This window comes from Gnatocerus cornutus, chromosome 6, assembly GCF_029298725.1.
Source record: "Gnatocerus cornutus isolate USDA-ARS CGAHR chromosome 6, icGnaCorn1.1, whole genome shotgun sequence".
Taxonomy (NCBI): Eukaryota; Metazoa; Arthropoda; class Insecta; order Coleoptera; family Tenebrionidae; genus Gnatocerus; species Gnatocerus cornutus.
This window is the reverse complement of record NC_142238.1, coordinates 12,630,491-12,648,178: the sequence shown is the minus strand read 5'-3', so window position 1 is coordinate 12,648,178 and position 17,688 is coordinate 12,630,491. Positions and strand designations below refer to the sequence as shown.

The window sequence follows — 17,688 nt, the reverse complement described above, 5'->3', positions numbered from 1 at the left end:
AAATATGATTTATCACGTTTTGTTATATTTCACACGTATTCGCGCCGGTTTCTCAAATTCTTACCGTTGACTGCGTGATTTTTATGATTGAATCCGCACCTCAAAACAGTGCAAAAATTCTGTCAAATGCCAGTTTTAAAATAGTTATTTGAACTGTCATTTGAAGTATTTGTCGTTAAATTTACCTTTTTGCTGCAATTGTAGAAAAAGTCTTGTACTTTACTCGTGCGAAATAGATGCGCATAATATGTTGTCCAAACCTCACCTGATGCGTAAAATATTACTATATCACTATTTGTTGCACTCGTGCTGAAAACTAAGCTCGTGTTTTATAAAACTGTTTTTAATATACGATTTACAGCGATTATCAAATCTTATCAAGATTAGTAACTTCTATTCAAATATGACTAAAACTTTAAATAATATTAACTTGTACTTTGAAAGCTTAATTTCTAAATAAAAGTTGTTTTAACACATTTTCCTCTTCAGCAATCAACACAATTAATTTATTTCTTCAAAATCGTTTCGTCTTGAATTTTTTTTTGATCAAAAAAAAAGAATTGATCAGATTCTTTAATTTTCATGTTCCCCATTATATTATTCAGTTTCTTAATATCTCGAGTTTTTTTCTGTTTTTCTTCAGTTTGGATTTCATTTCAGATCTTCCAAAATATTCTTAAATAATGAGATTTTTTGTTGGATTTGTTCTTCTTTCTACTATTTCACGTTTAAATTCAATATTTAGACATTTAACCTCATGAAAATAGAATCATAAAAGCAAAAGTCAGTAAAATAAAATTGGAAATCAAAATATTAACATGCCCCAACATTTCCTATAAATAGAAACATCCAACACTGTTGCAACGTTATTTTGTATGCAACGTGTAACAAATCATAATGACTGTTACCATGCAAATAATAAAACTAATTTGCATTTAACAAAAGTTAATTTCTCGTACCTACCCTTGGTTTTAATGAAAATTTCCTTGTTTTTATAACTGAAATAAATTTTCCATTATTCATATTACAGCTATAAAAACAGAGATATAATCCACTCAAAATATTAATTTTATCTGCAATTTCCTCATATAAGACCGACACTTTTACACATTATTTAATTGTGCTATAAATTTCTCACACCCTTCACCCACTTTTTCAAACCAAAAACGTTATTTTTAACTTTGCAGGCCGGCTATGGAACTTATTGATCCTCTGCACACCTTCATTCATTTTATTTTGTAATTTATGAACTGTGCGTGATAAAAGCATCATGCTGAACTACACGTTTCGTCGTTGCGTTGACAGATTTACATAAAACTTGGTTAGAAATGGAAAGCACGTTTTTGTTACGTTAGACAACTAATTATTGCCCATTCGAGATGATTCCACTTCCTTGATGGTTTAATTGCGAAAATCGAAAAAAGGTGAAAGGCCCCGTTTGAAGAGAAGAAGTTTGTTTGTATTCAGATTCGGGACCTTGGAAAATGTAATTAGTCGAAATTTGATTATTTTAATCGAATTTTCGAGTGATTTATCGTGAGATGTGATCAGAAATTTGAGAGAAATTTGGTGAAGACACGAGTAGGTCGTATACTCTGAATTTTTTGTCACGATTGTAAATAAATATAATTTATTTGGAAAATTCCAGAGCTCAATTAGTTGATAATGTGAGTCATTTGTCTTTCCGAGTAAACCTATTTTTATCGATTGAGGTTTTTTTTCCACCAAATATAGAAAAGACCCCGATTACATAATTCAATCGGGCTCTTAACTTTCCCCTAATAAATTAACTTAAATCATGCGTACAAAGAGCCCTTTGACCCGCCAAACTAACCCCTCTTAAAATAAGCAAACATTCCCATTAAAATCCACTATAAACCCGAAAAATTAATGAGGTCGTTTTCCGAGCGAAATAATCGATAAAACGAACAGCCCCTAAATTCCATGAGATAGTATTGAACGATTGTTGTCCTTTCGGCTGACCTTAGTGGTTCGTGGGTGGCAGGGTGGGTTTCGTTCACCAACTCCAATGGGGCAGCTGCGCCAACTCTTCGGCGAAGGCAGCGGGGTAAGTTCCATCCAATGGGACGGCGTCGCCGTTGACGTCACGGAGGATCAATACCTAGTGTGGACCAGGACAGTCGTAGCCGTGAGCGCGTCAAAATTGTATGTCTTTGGGGTGTCTGTGGTGCGTGTGGCTTTGATGAAGTTAACAAGCGCCCATGTGCGGGCTAGCGTTTAGAACACGAAACAGTCCCTCTCAAAAAACTTCGCTGCGTTGGGGTGACTGTTGTCTCGTGAAAAACTCACCTATGACACTCATCATCGACAGGAATTTTCATTGAAGAAGTATACGTTTTTTGCTAACTTCTTTGCCTACGGAAACGAGCTAACCAGGTAAAGTTTCTTTCTTGCGACTTCGTGCACTGCTGCTTTTCTTTGCAGCCATGATTAACATAGCGGGGGTCATTTCGATTATCATTTTTTACGTCCTAATTTTGGGTGTGGGAATATGGGCGGGCCGGAAAAAGGAATCAGGGAACGATTCGGAAGAAGAGGTTATGCTGGCTGGACGCAACATCGGCTTGTTTGTTGGTATTTTTACCATGACAGGTACTTGATCATCTCTTTTTTGCTTTCATTAACCTAGACCTTTCTAGCTACGTGGGTGGGTGGAGGGTACATTAATGGTACTGCTGAAATCATATACACCACTGGGCTTGTTTGGTGCCAGGCACCTTTTGGTTACGCACTTAGTTTAGTTTTTGGGGGTATTTTCTTCGCCAATAAGATGCGCCAACAGGGTTACATCACTATGTTAGACCCTCTGCAAGATTCCTTCGGGGAGAGAATGGGGGGACTGTTATTTCTCCCCGCTCTTTGCGGAGAAGTCTTCTGGGCTGCTGGAATCTTAGCAGCTTTGGGTGCTACGTTGAGCGTCATCATTGACATGGATCACAGAACGAGCGTAATTTTCAGCGCATGTGTTGCTGTTTTCTATACTCTTTTCGGGGGATTATACTCAGTAGCCTACACCGACGTTATCCAGCTCTTTTGCATATTTATCGGACTTTGGATGTGCATTCCATTCGCGTGGACTAACGAGCACGTGGCTCCCTTATCATCAATGGAAGTCGACTGGATGGGCGAACTCAAAAGCGATGAATACTTCTACTACATCGACTACGGTTTGCTGCTCGTATTCGGAGGAATTCCTTGGCAAGTGTACTTCCAAAGGGTTCTTTCGAGTAAATCCGCTTCACGGGCGCAGCTCCTATCATACGTCGCCGCTTTTGGTTGCATCCTCATGGCAATACCACCGGTGCTCATCGGAGCAATAGCCAAATCCACCGGTACTTTACCACTCTCTTTTAAATTATTTTAACATAACTTCTTTTAGCATGGAACGAAACTGGCTACAAAGGCCCGTACCCTCTGACCCCCGACGAAAGCAGCATGATCTTACCAATGGTCCTTCAATTCTTAACTCCTGATTTCGTTTCGTTTTTCGGTTTGGGTGCAGTTTCTGCAGCCGTGATGTCTTCAGCAGATTCGAGTGTGCTTTCAGCAAGCTCTATGTTTGCAAGAAACGTGTATAAGCTAATCTTCCGACAAAAGGCGTCTGAAATGGAAATTATCTGGGTGATGCGTGTCTCCATCCTAGTTGTAGGAGTCCTAGCAACAATCATGGCTCTATGTATTCCTTCCATTTATGGTTTATGGTACTCCGCCACTAACATTTAAACTTATTTTTAACTAACATCCTTCCAGGTCCATGTGTTCCGACTTGGTTTACGTCATTCTTTTTCCTCAGTTGCTAATGGTGGTCCACTTCAAGAACCATTGTAACACATACGGTAGTCTTGCAGCCTACATCATAGCTTTCTTAGTTCGCCTGTCAGGTGGTGAGCCTCAAATGGGACTAAATGCCCTCATCCACTTCCCAGGATGGGACGAAGAAAACCAACGCCAACTTTTTCCGTTTAGAACTTTAGCGATGATTTTATCTTTAATTACTTTGGTCGGTGTCTCTTGGTGGACAAAATGGGTTTTCGAGACTGGAAGACTTGCACCAGGGTACGATATTTTTCACTGCGTTGTTAACATCCCTGAAGATGTTCAGAGAGTTGGAGAACCACTTGAAGAAGGTGAACAAATGTCCGTTATGGCCTCTGGTGCTATGGGTAAACTCTACGGTGCGGCTACCCTTGTTGGTAAAGATGAGAGAAACGGAAGAATTAATCCAGCTTTAGAAGCCGATGATGATATTCTACCTGCGGATATTGAAAAGTTGAGAAGCTCAGTTAGCAGTGGAGGCGGCAGGTCGGGAACTAATCCGGATATACAAACGACACTTTGATTGGGATAAACATTTGTCTTCTGTTCGCATTAAAGTGTTAGAAGTTTGTAGGTGCTATTTAGGTATAAAGAGCCATTATATTACCGCTGGCCGGTTATGTTATTTCTTAAAGAGTAATCTATTAATTTGTTTTTATTTAGTCTTCAACGAAAATGTATTTCACGTCGTGACATCGAACTTGTTGAGATACTTGGAAGAAACGTATACATATCGGGGAATTGAGTCCTATCACGTAACAATACATATCACTGTTGCTCCTTAAGTAACTCTTTAGGAATATTTTATATATGTACATAATTAGAACTAACAGTATTTACTGAGCCGTAAGTAAGTTTATCGTTTGTTGACATGTTTGGAATAATAAATAAATTTTATTTACATATTCTAAATATTTTGCATAAATGTTGGTAATTTCTAATTGTACATTTTTTGCGAATTCTAATCTTGTCGGTGTGTTAAATGTGATGGAACAATAATTAGCAAATTATTTATTCATGATTAAAAGTGTTTTGTTTGACAGAGATAAAAGACTTACCATTAAAATTGAAACATCATCCTGACAATGTAATTAAACAATAACGGTACAGGGTGTCTCAACGAAAACCACCAATCCTTCAGATCTTGCTCAGCTATAAGAAAATATTCCACCAAGACCCGTTTTAGCAGATTCTTTACGAAAAAGGATGATTGGTTTCCGGCGAGACAGAGTGTATAATCCATCGTTCAATTATTTAATTGTGTTTCTCATAAAATTAATCAATTTGCGGTTGTACTCAAAAATCTATTTATTTGTTTTGTGGTAAATGTTATATCTCACATGATAATGTACATTGAAACTGTAGCAAACTGTTACGACCACTGTTGTTGCTGTAATATATAGAAATATAAATTATAGAAAATTATATTTGGTATGTTGTGTATACTCAATAAGTAAATAGACTGTTACTAAAATATATAACAGCCTTTGTCGTTAAGTCAGAATGTTCAGTGTATATAACATAAATCGTAGTCCGCTAGTCAAAAAATAGAACTTGTTGTAAAATGTACAATAAAACTCGAAATAATAAAAAAGCATTTTATTTATATAAAAATCTGGTTAGTACTAATACTGCACGTTCCTTAATAAATTAATTACGCTAGTTATGTACAAAGGGACCGAGTTCTTAATAGCTGTATCCGCCGTTGCTAGCATATGATTGACCTCCGGAAGATGGAGCTCCGTAGTTTTGAGAAGGAGCAGAAGGAGCACCATAGCTTTGAGAAGGTTGGCTTCTGCCTCCACCGAAACCTCCGTGTCCGCCACTACCCCCGTGTCCACCGTTTCCTCCTCCAAAACCGCCTTGTCCTCCACGACCAGGGGCGCCATAACTCTGAGAAGGAGCACCATAAGACTGGGAAGGCTGACTGCCAAAGCTGGAGGAACCACCGAAGCTAGAAGAACCACCGAAGCTTTGGGACGGTCTACCAGAAGAGTATCCACCGTTCCCACCGTTTCCGCCAGCGGGAGCTCCATATGACTGGGATGGTTGTTTTGAGAACGAGGAACCACCGCCGAATCCACCAGATGGAGCACCATACGATTGAGAAGGAGCTTGAGATGGGGCACCATAAGATTGGGAAGGAGCACCACCAAAAGATGAACGACCTTGAGATGGAGCACCATACGACTGAGAAGGAGCTTGAGATGGGGCACCGTAAGATTGGGAAGGAGCACCACCGAAAGATGAACGACCTTGAGATGGGGCACCGTAGGACTGGGAAGGAGCTCGAGATGGAGCACCGTACGATTGAGAGGGACCTTGAGATGGAGCACCATATGACTGAGAAGGAGCGCTGCCACCGAACGAAGAGCGACCTTGAGATGGAGCACCGTATGACTGAGAAGGAGCGCCGCCACCGAAGGAAGAGCGACCTTGAGAAGGAGCACCGTATGATTGAGATGGAGCACCACCGCCAGAGCTACGACCGTGAGATGGAGCACCGTACGACTGAGAAGGACCTTGAGATGGAGCACCGTACGACTGAGAAGGACCTTGAGAAGGAGCACCGTACGACTGAGAAGGACCTTGCGATGGAGCACCGTACGACTGAGAAGGAGCACCACCGAAGGAAGAACGGCCAGATGAAGCACCACCGAAAGATCCCGAGCTCTTGAAAGACGAAGTTACTGGAGTTCCATAGCTTGTTGAAGGTGGCAAGTAGTTGCTTTGAGGTTGAGATCTACCAGCAGAGGGAGCTCCGTAATTTTGAGAAGGAGCAGATGGGGCACCGTAACTTTGAGAAGGAGCAGATCCTCTACCTCCGCTGAATGATCCGGAGGAAGATCCACCGAATCCACCAGATTTACCAAAAGACGATGGAGCTCCGTAGCTTTGAGAAGGAGCACCACCACCGAATGAAGAGCCACCACCGAAACCTCCAGAAGGAGCTCCGTAAGAGCCTGATGGAGCACTTTGGAAGGATGAACCACCGAAACCTTGAGATTGTTGAGGAGCACCGTAGCTACCGGAGGGTTGTTGCGACCCACCGCCTGGAGGCAAGTAACTTTTGGCAGGACCACCAGAAGGATATCCTCCAGCCAAGGGTGCTAAGGCAAAAAAAAATTTAATATGCAAATGAAAACTAATTAAATTAACCTGATTTGCTTACCGTCACGCTTAGTGAGCTGTCCCCCTAAAGTTCCGCTGAATACACAGCATAGTGCAAGTGTGCAGCTCTGCAATGAAGAGAACAGTTACTAAAACTCGTACGAGACCTCGAAAATAATTTTATTGACATGAAATCTAGAAAAAAATCCTCGTAATTGAGATATCAGTTTAAATTGTGTGTAATTATTCTCTCATTTCGCAAATTAGTAAATTTTCAATCACTTTCGACCAAAATCAAATTAAAATATCCACTGACGATTATAATCCGTTCACAGACGCTTACCACTAATTTAAATGTATTCATGCTTGGTCGCACTTGCACACACAAAATAGTAAACGACGGACGGATGTCTTCAGCGAAGTTGATGGTTTATGAAGATGTTTGCTGGTATTTATAGATCCCCACAACTACAGCGGGTGAAAGTGTATTCACATCTTCGTTGATATGTGTGGGAGATGTTCCAAAAGAAGTCCTTGCACTGTCTTGTCTAAAAACTGGAGGGATGATTATTATGACCTTGATATAAAAATACACACAGGTCTTGTGCAAACATTGACGTTACTTGCGTTATGTATTCTTACCCACGATGCGATTCACAATTATTTTGCAAACTCAGTTGTCAGAAGGAGTCGGATCGATGAGAAATAGACCGGTGTTAAATTTAGCCAGAATCGATCTTTTGGTTGTTCATGCACTAAAAATTTGGAAACTGAAATAATTAAGTAGAAAACTCTCAATTGACATAACGGAGGAACGAAGATAATTAGGTACGTCGAACTTTGATTTCAATGTTTTTCTTTTTAGGCCACGACACTGTTGCTTCAACGTACCTTTTATTGTACCTTCAAGCGAATTTGCATACATTTTATTAGATAAGAAAGAGTTTTGCGACATTCTTTCAATCGAAATTACATGCATTGAATCAAAATGACTTTAGATTAGTCTAAAATTAAGTGAAGTGGATACAAATTTACGTGCACAGTCATTACAAATTTGGAACATGGAATGAGAAATACTGCATACAGAGTGTCGTCATTAAAACGCTCCGTAAAATTATTGTACTCGTTGCTAGGTAAATATCACAGATATTTGATACAAAGTTGCTTTTCCCTGGGGACTTTTAGGAAGGAAATGAGAAACTTAAGGAAGTAATAAATTGGGTGGAACAGACAATAAGGAATATGATATCCAGTTGATTGTTTTCCCAGTACAAAATATCTTCGATTTCTCAAATGTATTGATGAGTATCAATAATTGATTTTTAATGTCAACACAATTTCAAGAAGACAAAACAATGAATTGTAGCCTTAACCCCAAAAGTAACCATTTAAGAAATTTAGTGTAATTATTGGTTCGTCACTGCCTAAACAATAATATTAATAAATACTTTAAAAGTCTTGTGTAATGTTTGTCTAAAATTTACAGACATTAACACGATGCAAACGGATGTATGAAATTACATTGAATCTCATTACTGATAATTGCAATTTTCATTGGCGAAAACCGTGAACCACAATTTAGTTAATTTAATTTTTAAGAAGAGGCGCAATAGAGGTACTTAACGAGGTAACTAGTTAATTAAATGTGCGTTCAGACGTGGGCTTAATGTTAATAAAACGCTAAGATAAACTCAAGGAAAGTAAAAATTTTCCGACTCGTAAAGTAAAATTTTTTTCAGGCCGTTCCAACTTTGATAAATTCAAATTATTCCAATTTTAACAATGGATAAAGCGATTAATTTACATTTTACATAAATCGAGATATGGAGCTCCAATTCGGAAGGTGATAATACGAATTAATTTATCGCTTTGACTGAACTGACAATATTTTATAAGGTCATAAATTATTTCTTGTCAACTCTCTCATCCATTTCGCACAAAAATGGGTAAATAAGCACTGTTTTAATTGCGCGGTTTACACAAAATAAAGCATTCTTGCGTGCTCAGTTTGTTTTAAATGACAGACTTCATTTATGAAGGAAACGTGATTTAAAAGTCTTGTAAATCACGGAATGCTTCATCGATTTAAGTTTACGTAACAATTTAGTACATGCACTGCTTGTCCTCAAAAATATTCTCAGTTTTGTTATCATTCTCAATTTGAGATGATTAGACAACAACATGACTTTCAGATCTTTCAGTGCATTCATTGTCAGCAAATATTATTATTTCATAAAACTGCTATTTCACTCTTGAAATGGATTACAATACATTTTATAGTGTTCTCAATAAGGCATCTGAGCTATAAAAACTAATTCATTTTTCTTTTTAGTTGTAGGACAAATTCAAATACAATTAGCTTTCGCAATCTCGTCCAATGATTTATTGAATATTCTAACTGGACCTTGAAGAAGGATGCTTTTAGACAGAGTTATAGGATCAGAAATAAGAAAGTATATTTGTGTTTCTGTAAGTATGAAGGTGTTTAAAAATCACGCACGTTTGACTGCACACACCACACGTCAGATCAAGGTGATTTTCAGTGTGTGTAATAAGTTAATAACAATAACACTGCGCGACAAAATAAAATTATTTTTAATACCTGTCTTGAAAGTTGGTGTTTAGTCATCTAAACAAAGTACCAAACAACATCTTTATTTCAAAATCTTCCTATCATTTACCAATTTTATGTTATGTCAATTTGAAACATGGTTTAAGAAACATGAAAAATTGATTGTTAACATGCATTTTTCTAAATTTATTTAAGATGTTAACGTTTTTATGCTTATAAATTAATAATATTCAAATATATCAGAATAAACAAGAATTACAAATAAAAAACAAAAATTTTATCTACAGATCATAGCCGCGAACTTTGATGTAAATTTTTACACTCACAAAAATCAATTTTTTTTAACTAATTTTGAATAAATGATATTTGAGCAGTGTTAAGTCTTTCGTTTTTAAAAACAAAAACTTACAATGTCATAAGCTACTTAATTTAAAAATAAAACATGCGCATAACGTCTAACTGAGACGTTAATAGGAACTTGCGATTAACCACAAATGTCTTATTAAAATGTGGGTTATCTATTACACTTAACAGTTTTTAGAGCACCATAACCTTGTGACACAATGTAATTAATGATTTTATTAAGGTTAGGAATCGGTTATAAAAATTAATCAGCATAATAAGCCAAATGCGTGAGTCTAGTTCGTACCTACCATGTATGAATTACCAAAATTTTATATGAAAAATTCTCTTGATTGTTGAGTTCGTGAGTTTGTTACTTAACTCTCAAAGTCAACCATTTAACTTTATTTTTATCGTTTAAACCATTAGATGCTATACAATGGTCATAAAATTGTGTAATAAAAACTACATTTTATAATGCAATCGGGCATAAAAATTGTTCTCATTTCTGCACGTTCAATAGGAATTATTTAGCTGTCAAATTTACAAATTAAACAGAAAAGAATCATTTCTTGTTGTATTTATTCATAGTTCTAGATTCATCCAGTTTAGGCCAGAAATAGAACTGACCCTTCACTTCGATATCTCAAATTACATTATCACTATCAGTTCACAAAACCGCTAAAGATTTTCCGTTGGTCTATCTATTTTTATCAACATTTTGATCAAAATAATTTAGGAAACACTCGACACAAGTGTTTGTGCTTTTTCACTATAAGTATAAGCAGTAGTAGTTGGAATTGTAGTCAACTAATTATGTTTCCACTCGCCATTTTTTGCCTCTGTCTCTCTGGAGCGTTCGCTCAGAAGAACCCCAACTTTGCTGAGGGTAGAAACACCATCGTCCACTTGTTTGAGTGGAAATGGAGCGATATTGCCGATGAATGTGAACGATTTTTGGGGCCTAAAGGCTACGCTGGAGTCCAAGTAAGATTTTTCTTAACCCAAATTCTGTTATAACATTGTTTGAAAGATTTCTCCACCCAATGAAAATCTGATAGTGGATCCAAGACCATGGTGGGAACGTTACCAGCCTGTGAGTTATATTATTAATACGAGATCCGGAGATGAGGCGGCTTTTGCTGATATGGTACAACGGTGCAACAGCGCTGGTGTTCAGTAATATTACCAAACTTGTTTTTTTACCATTTCTACTAAATTTTTGTAGTATTTATGTGGACACTGTGATAAACCACATGACTGGAATGTCAGGAACGGGTACTGCAGGTAGCTCTGCAGATCGCGATGGCAAAAATTATCCAGGAGTTGCGTTTGGATCCAACGATTTCCATGCTTCTTGCGCTATAAACAATTACCAAGATGCGAACAACGTGAGAAATTGTGAACTTGAAGGTCTTGCAGATCTTGATCAGGTAAGCGCAAAAATAAAAGATTTTTTTCTCTATATTGAATTAACAGGGTTCTGAGTACGTCAGAGGTAAAATCATTGACTACATGAACCATTTGGTAGACCTGGGAGTCGCTGGTTTTAGAGTTGACGCGGCTAAGCACATGTGGCCCGCTGATTTAGGTGCCATTTTCGGCAGTCTTAAAGACATTTCAAGCGGTGGCAAACCATTCATTTATCAAGAAGTTATAGATCTTGGTGGTGAAGCAATCAGCAAAAATGAGTACACTGACATCGGCGCCGTCTTGGAATTCTTGTATGGTGTGAAATTAGGCAACGCTTTCCAAGGAGGAGACCAACTTGCCTATTTAGAAAACTGGGGGCCTGAATGGGGCCTCCTCGACGGTCTCAGCGCTGTCGTTTTCATCGACAACCACGACAACCAAAGAACTGGAGGAAGTCAAATCCTCACTTATAAAAATCCCAAACCATACAAAGCCGCCATTGCTTTCATGTTAGCTCATCCCTATGGAACCACACGCGTAATGTCAAGTTTCGCGTTCGATAGCAATGACCAAGGTCCTCCACAAGACGGCAGTGGTAATTTAGCCTCTCCAACCATCAATGAAGATGGCACTTGTGGAAATGGTTATGTCTGCGAGCACCGTTGGCGCCAAATTTTCAACATGGTTGGATTTAGAAACGCCGTTGAAGGTACGACCATTGAGAACTGGTGGAGTAATGGCAACCAACAAATTGCCTTCAGTCGAGGAAACAAAGGATTTGTTGCTTTCACAGTCGGAGGAGATATCAACCAAAATTTGAACACTGGTCTTCCTGAGGGAACATACTGTGATGTTATTACTGGAGACTTGGAAAATGGGGCTTGTACTGGAAAAACTGTGAGTGTGGGTGGTGATGGTCATGCTGACATCTCCCTCTCTGAGTCTGAAGATGATGCTGTACTCGCTATTCATGTCAATGCTAAGTTAATGAGCAAGTTGTAAATAAATATAAAAAATTGACTAATTAGTTTCTTTTTAATTAAGAGTATTTAATTTGTCTCCCGGCTAAAAACGTTAATAAAAAACGGAAAGATTTTAATTTTGTACACAGATTTGTCCTGTAAATAAAGAAGTAAATTAAACCTAAAAAAAACAAAATTATTGACTAATATTTTAGTCATAAATAAACTTCGAAGGTTGTACATTTTGACCTATGACTCTAAAATCAATTTGAAAGTGCGATTAAAGATATTTGCTTTATCGTTCTTGATAACATCGTTGGTAAAAACATTATAAAGAGTGTTCTGTTCACTCGATAATCTAAAAATTGAATCTTTTAGTTTCAAGAGAATATATGTCGTCAAATAAATCAGTTCACAGCTTTGTTTTTTTTTCAAGTATCGTCCGGTTGCTTTAAAATGCGTCCAAAATCAAGAAAATTTAAATTTTACAAGTCTGAGACATTTAACATTTATAATATTTCAAAATAACAATCGACGTTTATGAGTTAACGGAAGTTTATTTCGCATTTTAAAGCAAGGTAATAATTATTCGCGCCTACGCTTTTAAAAGTTCCCTCGCGTCACGGTTTTATGAAAAATACAAATGTCCTTTGTACAGCAAATTTATTCAGATGGAATTGTGACTAGCAATTATCTGTTTATTAGCCGCATTCTTCATCAATTTTAAGTTAAATGAACCGTGAACACGCAAAATATGAATGAATTAAAAATTGGCAGAAACATTTTAACCACTTTTTTGTGGTCCAAAAATACCCCGCAAAAACACGTTTGATAGCCACAGGTCAGCTCTGAGCGATAAACGCCTCAGTTTCTTGGTTTTGTGTCAACTGAGTGCTTACAATGAAAAATCTGCTAGTATTGTTAACATTTTGTCTTCTTCCCTTTTTAACTCCGTGTTACAAGTCCCCACATTTCCGCAAAGATAGAAACACGATCGTCCATTTATTCGAGTGGAAATGGGACGACATTGCCAACGAATGCGAGAATTTCCTCCAACACAAAGGATACGGTGGAGTCCAGGTAGTAGTGAAAACAATATTCTTTCATCTCTGAATTTTACCCCAGGTATCACCTCCAAACGAAAATTTAATAATTGACAAGAGACCTTGGTGGGAACGGTATCAGCCTGTGAGCTACGTATTGATTACAAGATCTGGAAACGAAAACTCTTTTGAAAATATGACGAAACGATGTAACGCTGTTGGTGTAAGGTAATGATAATCAAACGCCTTATCATTTATTACATTTTAATGACGGATCGTAGAATTTATGTCGATGCTGTTATCAATCACATGTCGGCCGGAAATGGTGTTGGTACGGCTGGAAACGTGGGCAATGCCTCAAACAAATATTTCCCAGGAGTGCCATATGGGTCGAACGATTTTAACGGAAATTGTATGTATGTATTGAATAACTAACTTTGATAATAATGAAAATGCGAGGAACTGCGAGCTCGTCGGGTTAAGAGATCTGGATCAGGTAAGAAAAATATGGAAGTAAAAAAGTCAATCGCTGTATTTTTTGTTTTGCAATTTTATTCTAACTTTGTTTATTATGGCCGCAATAAAAGGCACAGAGGTAATACGCAACAGCGGGATCATTAAAAGCTTTATAACAGGGCCCGCAAATTAGCACAACTCGAGCCCTTCGTTTAATGATGATTGAAGTTGCTAACAATTTAACATGGACATAATGCGGTTATAGCGGTAAAAACAATGTTTATAATCAAATTACCTTTGTCAGTTATCGATTACTTATTTTCCTCGCATGATAACAAATCAATACAATACAATTGTTTATTTTTAAGACGAGTGCCTTATCTTTTTATCGAGCAGGCAATAATAATTCGATATTTTTCTCCAAATGTGTCTCCAATTTAAAAAAAGTACATATTATTGTACGCTTTATACAGCTGCAGGAAAAAAAAATCCCCAATAAGTTCGCGTTTTCGATAAATTGAAACATTCTTCCTACTTTGATGCTAGCCTCCCAAGAGGTAACGATTTTCTTTCAGGGCAAAGAGTACGTCCGAGACAAATTAGTAGAATTTATGAACCATCTGATCGATTTAGGCGTCGCAGGATTCAGGATCGACGCTGCCAGACACATGTGGCCCGCCAATCTCAAAGAAATTTACTCTCGACTGAAAAACCTGAACTCGAAATTTGCCTTCTCTGAAAATTCGAGACCTTTTATCTATCAAGAGGTGCCAAACATGGGTAGGACTTCAAGCGGGTGCCCACGTTTTATTAACTTTTTTGTCCAGACAGGGACTATGTAAATTTAGGAGCGTTAGTGGAATTCAAGTATGGAAAATCCTTGAGCAACGTGTTCCGAGGACACGACAAACTGAAGTGGTTGGTTAGTTGGGGTCCTGACTGGGGCTTAATTAAAGGACTCGATGCTGTTGCTTTTATCGATAATCATGACACTCAGCGTGACCGGGATGGACACACTTTGACTTATAAAACTGCAAAACAGTACAAAATGGCGATTGCGTTTATGTTGGCGCATCCTTATGGTACCACTAGGATAATTTCAAGCTACGATTTCACTAACTTCGATCAAGGTTGGTTCCTCGTACTCTAAATAAAAATTAAAAGAATTTTCAGGACCTCCTGCTGACGACCACGGGAATATAAAATCGCCAGGATTCAACCAGGATGACACCTGTACCAATGGATGGATCTGCGAGCATCGATGGAGTGAAATCTACAGCATGGTGGAATTCCGAAACGTAGTCTCAGGAACTACCATTGCAAACTGGTGGACGAACGATGACCAACAGATTGCGTTTTGTCGCGGGGACAAAGGCTTCATAGTTTTCACTAATTGAATTGTAAAAAAATTAAAAGAATTTTCAGGACCTCCTGCTGACGACCACGGGAATATAAAATCGCCAGGATTCAACCAGGATGACACCTGTACCAATGGATGGATCTGCGAGCATCGATGGAGTGAAATCTACAGCATGGTGGAATTCCGAAACGTAGTCTCAGGAACTACCATTGCAAACTGGTGGACGAACGATGACCAACAGATTGCGTTTTGTCGCGGGGACAAAGGCTTCATAGTTTTCAATAATTTGAATTGTAAAAATTTCGAAAATCTGTTTTGCTTATTCTATAATTTTGTAATTTATCAGGTTTAACAAGCAAGTCTATAATAGTAAAATTTCAAAGTTTTAATACTAACGTTCAATTAACAACTCAATCGCAAAGCTATATTCGAGAATTTTCAAAAATATCCGTTTCTTTAAAAGACAAGCATTTCTAAAAACTGTTTCGCTCTTTCAAAAATTTTGCATTTTTGTAGATCAAACAACCAAGTTTAGAGGAGTAACCTTCATAAATTTCGAAATTACAGCCCAATTAGAAAGTAATTCACAACAGTTTTTTTTGAAACTCCAAATTTTGGTTGGGTATACTTTAAATTATCAAAATTTTTAAAGTCTCTTGCGCTCATTTTATAAAAAGTATTGTATTCTATACTACATAATAAAATCTAATAAGCAAGTTTTGAAAAGTAAAATCCCCAAATTCTATCGTTATCGTTGAAAAAATAACCAAGTTGGGAAGCTATTTTATTCACTAATGTTGCAAAAATTGGAGCGTCTGAAGCGTAGAGAGTTGTAATAGACTTTATTAAATAATTTGAAATATGGTAGAAGAGATGAGGGAAATTGGTTTTTCAAAGCAGTTCCTGTTTACGTAGAGGAAGCCAAACATAAAATAATAAAAAAAAGTCATTTCGTACGAGCGAGCAATCTTCCTAATCTATTTCCATTCAATTTAACATTAAATGACCCTCAATATTAATGACCAAAATAATTAAAACTCGTAGCTATTCGTTTCGTCGAAATTATATAGTGCAGCTCAATTTTTCGTAATGATTGGCAGCGACCACATTTATAATCCCATTATAATTATAGCGTAAATTTGGGTGAAACGCGTTAAGACCCTGTCAGTAAAATCAATTTAAAAATGTCAATTATTTAAGGACAAAGCTTTGCTTTTGCTCTGACTCATCGATATATTTCAAGCAATACTTTTTAATTAATTAAAAGTCGGTACTCTTTAAAACGCAATTATCTTTCTCTGCCGAATTATCCGAATCTGCTGAAGGTTATTAATTACCACAATGCTTTTAGGCGTTTATCCGGTTATGATTCAAAAACGTTACAATAAACAAAGAAGTTTTTGCTCTAAATGTGTAGCGGAAAATTACTTGGGGGAAATTATGCGTGCCGCACTAAACGAAAGCTTGAACTTGGTGATATAACTGTTGCTCTTCTTGTAATTAACATCTATTGTTAATAACGTTACCACATATGTCGACAGAGTTCTGATTTTATCTTCTTATTGTATAGTGTGGAGTAATCCAACTTGTCAAGTAATAGAGGCAATTATCGCGAAAACCAAAGTGGTGCAAGAATTTCTGACGCCCTTTGACACTTTTTTCTCACCAAGTTCATTATCTTGAGTCCTTTGCGTGTGTACTAACTTACGCAATTTTTTTTTACCAATTTAGTACTTGACCTTCTCCTGTCTATCCGTCTGGGTCATTTAAAATCTTCTCATTTTTTTACAGAAACGATAGTAAAGTAATTAAGTTCTTGAAGTCGATAAAGGGAAAGTAACGACTCAATCATTTTTCTCAACAATGTCACTGACAATAGATCACGATAGGTGAGATAAATCATCAATAGTTTGCGTCGTGATTCATCTACAATTCATTAGGATGAAATCTTTGGATAGATTACAGTGCGGAGCTTTCGCAATCTCGTCCAATGATTTATTGAATATTCTAACTGGACCTTGAAGAAGGATGCTTTTAGACAGACTTATAGGATCAGAAATAAGAAAGTATATTTGTGTTTCTGTAAGTATGAAGGTGTTTAAAAATCACGCACGTTTGACTGCACACACCACACGTCAGATCAAGGTGATTTTCAGTGTGTGTAATAAGTTAATAACAATAACACTGCGCGACAAAATAAAATTATTTTTCTACTCATACTAGCGTAAGTAGGCATTTTGGCACAGACTACTTACGTTGTAAGTATGTCATTAAGCACAGCCGTGCGTAAGGACTAGGGAGAAGAAATCGCACGGGTAAAACGCACGGCCCGTTTAGGGGAATTTTTTGAGTTGGCAACATAGCAATGACAAATTGGCATATTTCGCCAATTTTCTGCGCTCTGCCTGGCTCTGCTATGTTTTGATCAACTAATTAGATTACAATAAAATTCTATCGTCTTTCCAATATTCCGTAACTCCAGTGATAATTAGGTGTTAAACATGAACATTTCCTGTCATACAGTGTAATTGTTGGATTCCATGCGGATACGGGTAAGAGCGAAAAGTTCTGTGTCACACCATAACCTCACTA

The 17,688-nt window shown here is 37.3% G+C and overlaps 3 protein-coding genes and 1 pseudogene across 3 annotated transcripts; 3 read left to right on the top strand and 1 right to left on the bottom strand.

Annotated features, from left to right (window-relative positions):
• Nucleotides 1-2,119: 2,119 nt before the first annotated feature.
• ChT (choline transporter) lies at nucleotides 2,120-5,431 on the top strand. The gene is made up of 5 exons (XM_088038929.1): nucleotides 2,120-2,397; nucleotides 2,446-2,613; nucleotides 2,661-3,353; nucleotides 3,401-3,722; nucleotides 3,772-5,431. Exons 2-5 carry the CDS (start codon nucleotides 2,448-2,450, stop codon nucleotides 4,358-4,360), a joined length of 1,770 nt encoding a protein of 589 aa, XP_087895055.1. The 5' UTR covers nucleotides 2,120-2,397; nucleotides 2,446-2,447; the 3' UTR covers nucleotides 4,361-5,431.
• A 13-nt stretch (nucleotides 5,432-5,444) lies between these two features.
• Nucleotides 5,445-7,644, bottom strand: LOC148173073 (uncharacterized). Its single transcript, XM_088038930.1, has 3 exons — nucleotides 7,292-7,644; nucleotides 7,010-7,076; nucleotides 5,445-6,947 (listed from the first exon to the last, which is right to left on the bottom strand). Exons 1-3 carry the CDS (start codon nucleotides 7,310-7,312, stop codon nucleotides 5,524-5,526), a joined length of 1,512 nt encoding a protein of 503 aa, XP_087895056.1. The 5' UTR covers nucleotides 7,313-7,644; the 3' UTR covers nucleotides 5,445-5,523.
• A 3,004-nt stretch (nucleotides 7,645-10,648) lies between these two features.
• On the top strand, nucleotides 10,649-12,295 carry LOC148173072 (alpha-amylase-like). Its single transcript, XM_088039062.1, has 4 exons — nucleotides 10,649-10,849; nucleotides 10,896-11,041; nucleotides 11,091-11,295; nucleotides 11,342-12,295. The coding sequence occupies exons 1-4, from the start codon at nucleotides 10,679-10,681 to the stop codon at nucleotides 12,275-12,277; spliced, it is 1,458 nt and encodes a 485-aa protein (XP_087895188.1). The 5' UTR covers nucleotides 10,649-10,678; the 3' UTR covers nucleotides 12,278-12,295.
• A 374-nt stretch (nucleotides 12,296-12,669) lies between these two features.
• On the top strand, nucleotides 12,670-15,476 carry LOC148173071 (alpha-amylase-like; annotated as a pseudogene).
• The last annotated feature ends 2,212 nt before the right edge of the window (nucleotides 15,477-17,688 follow it).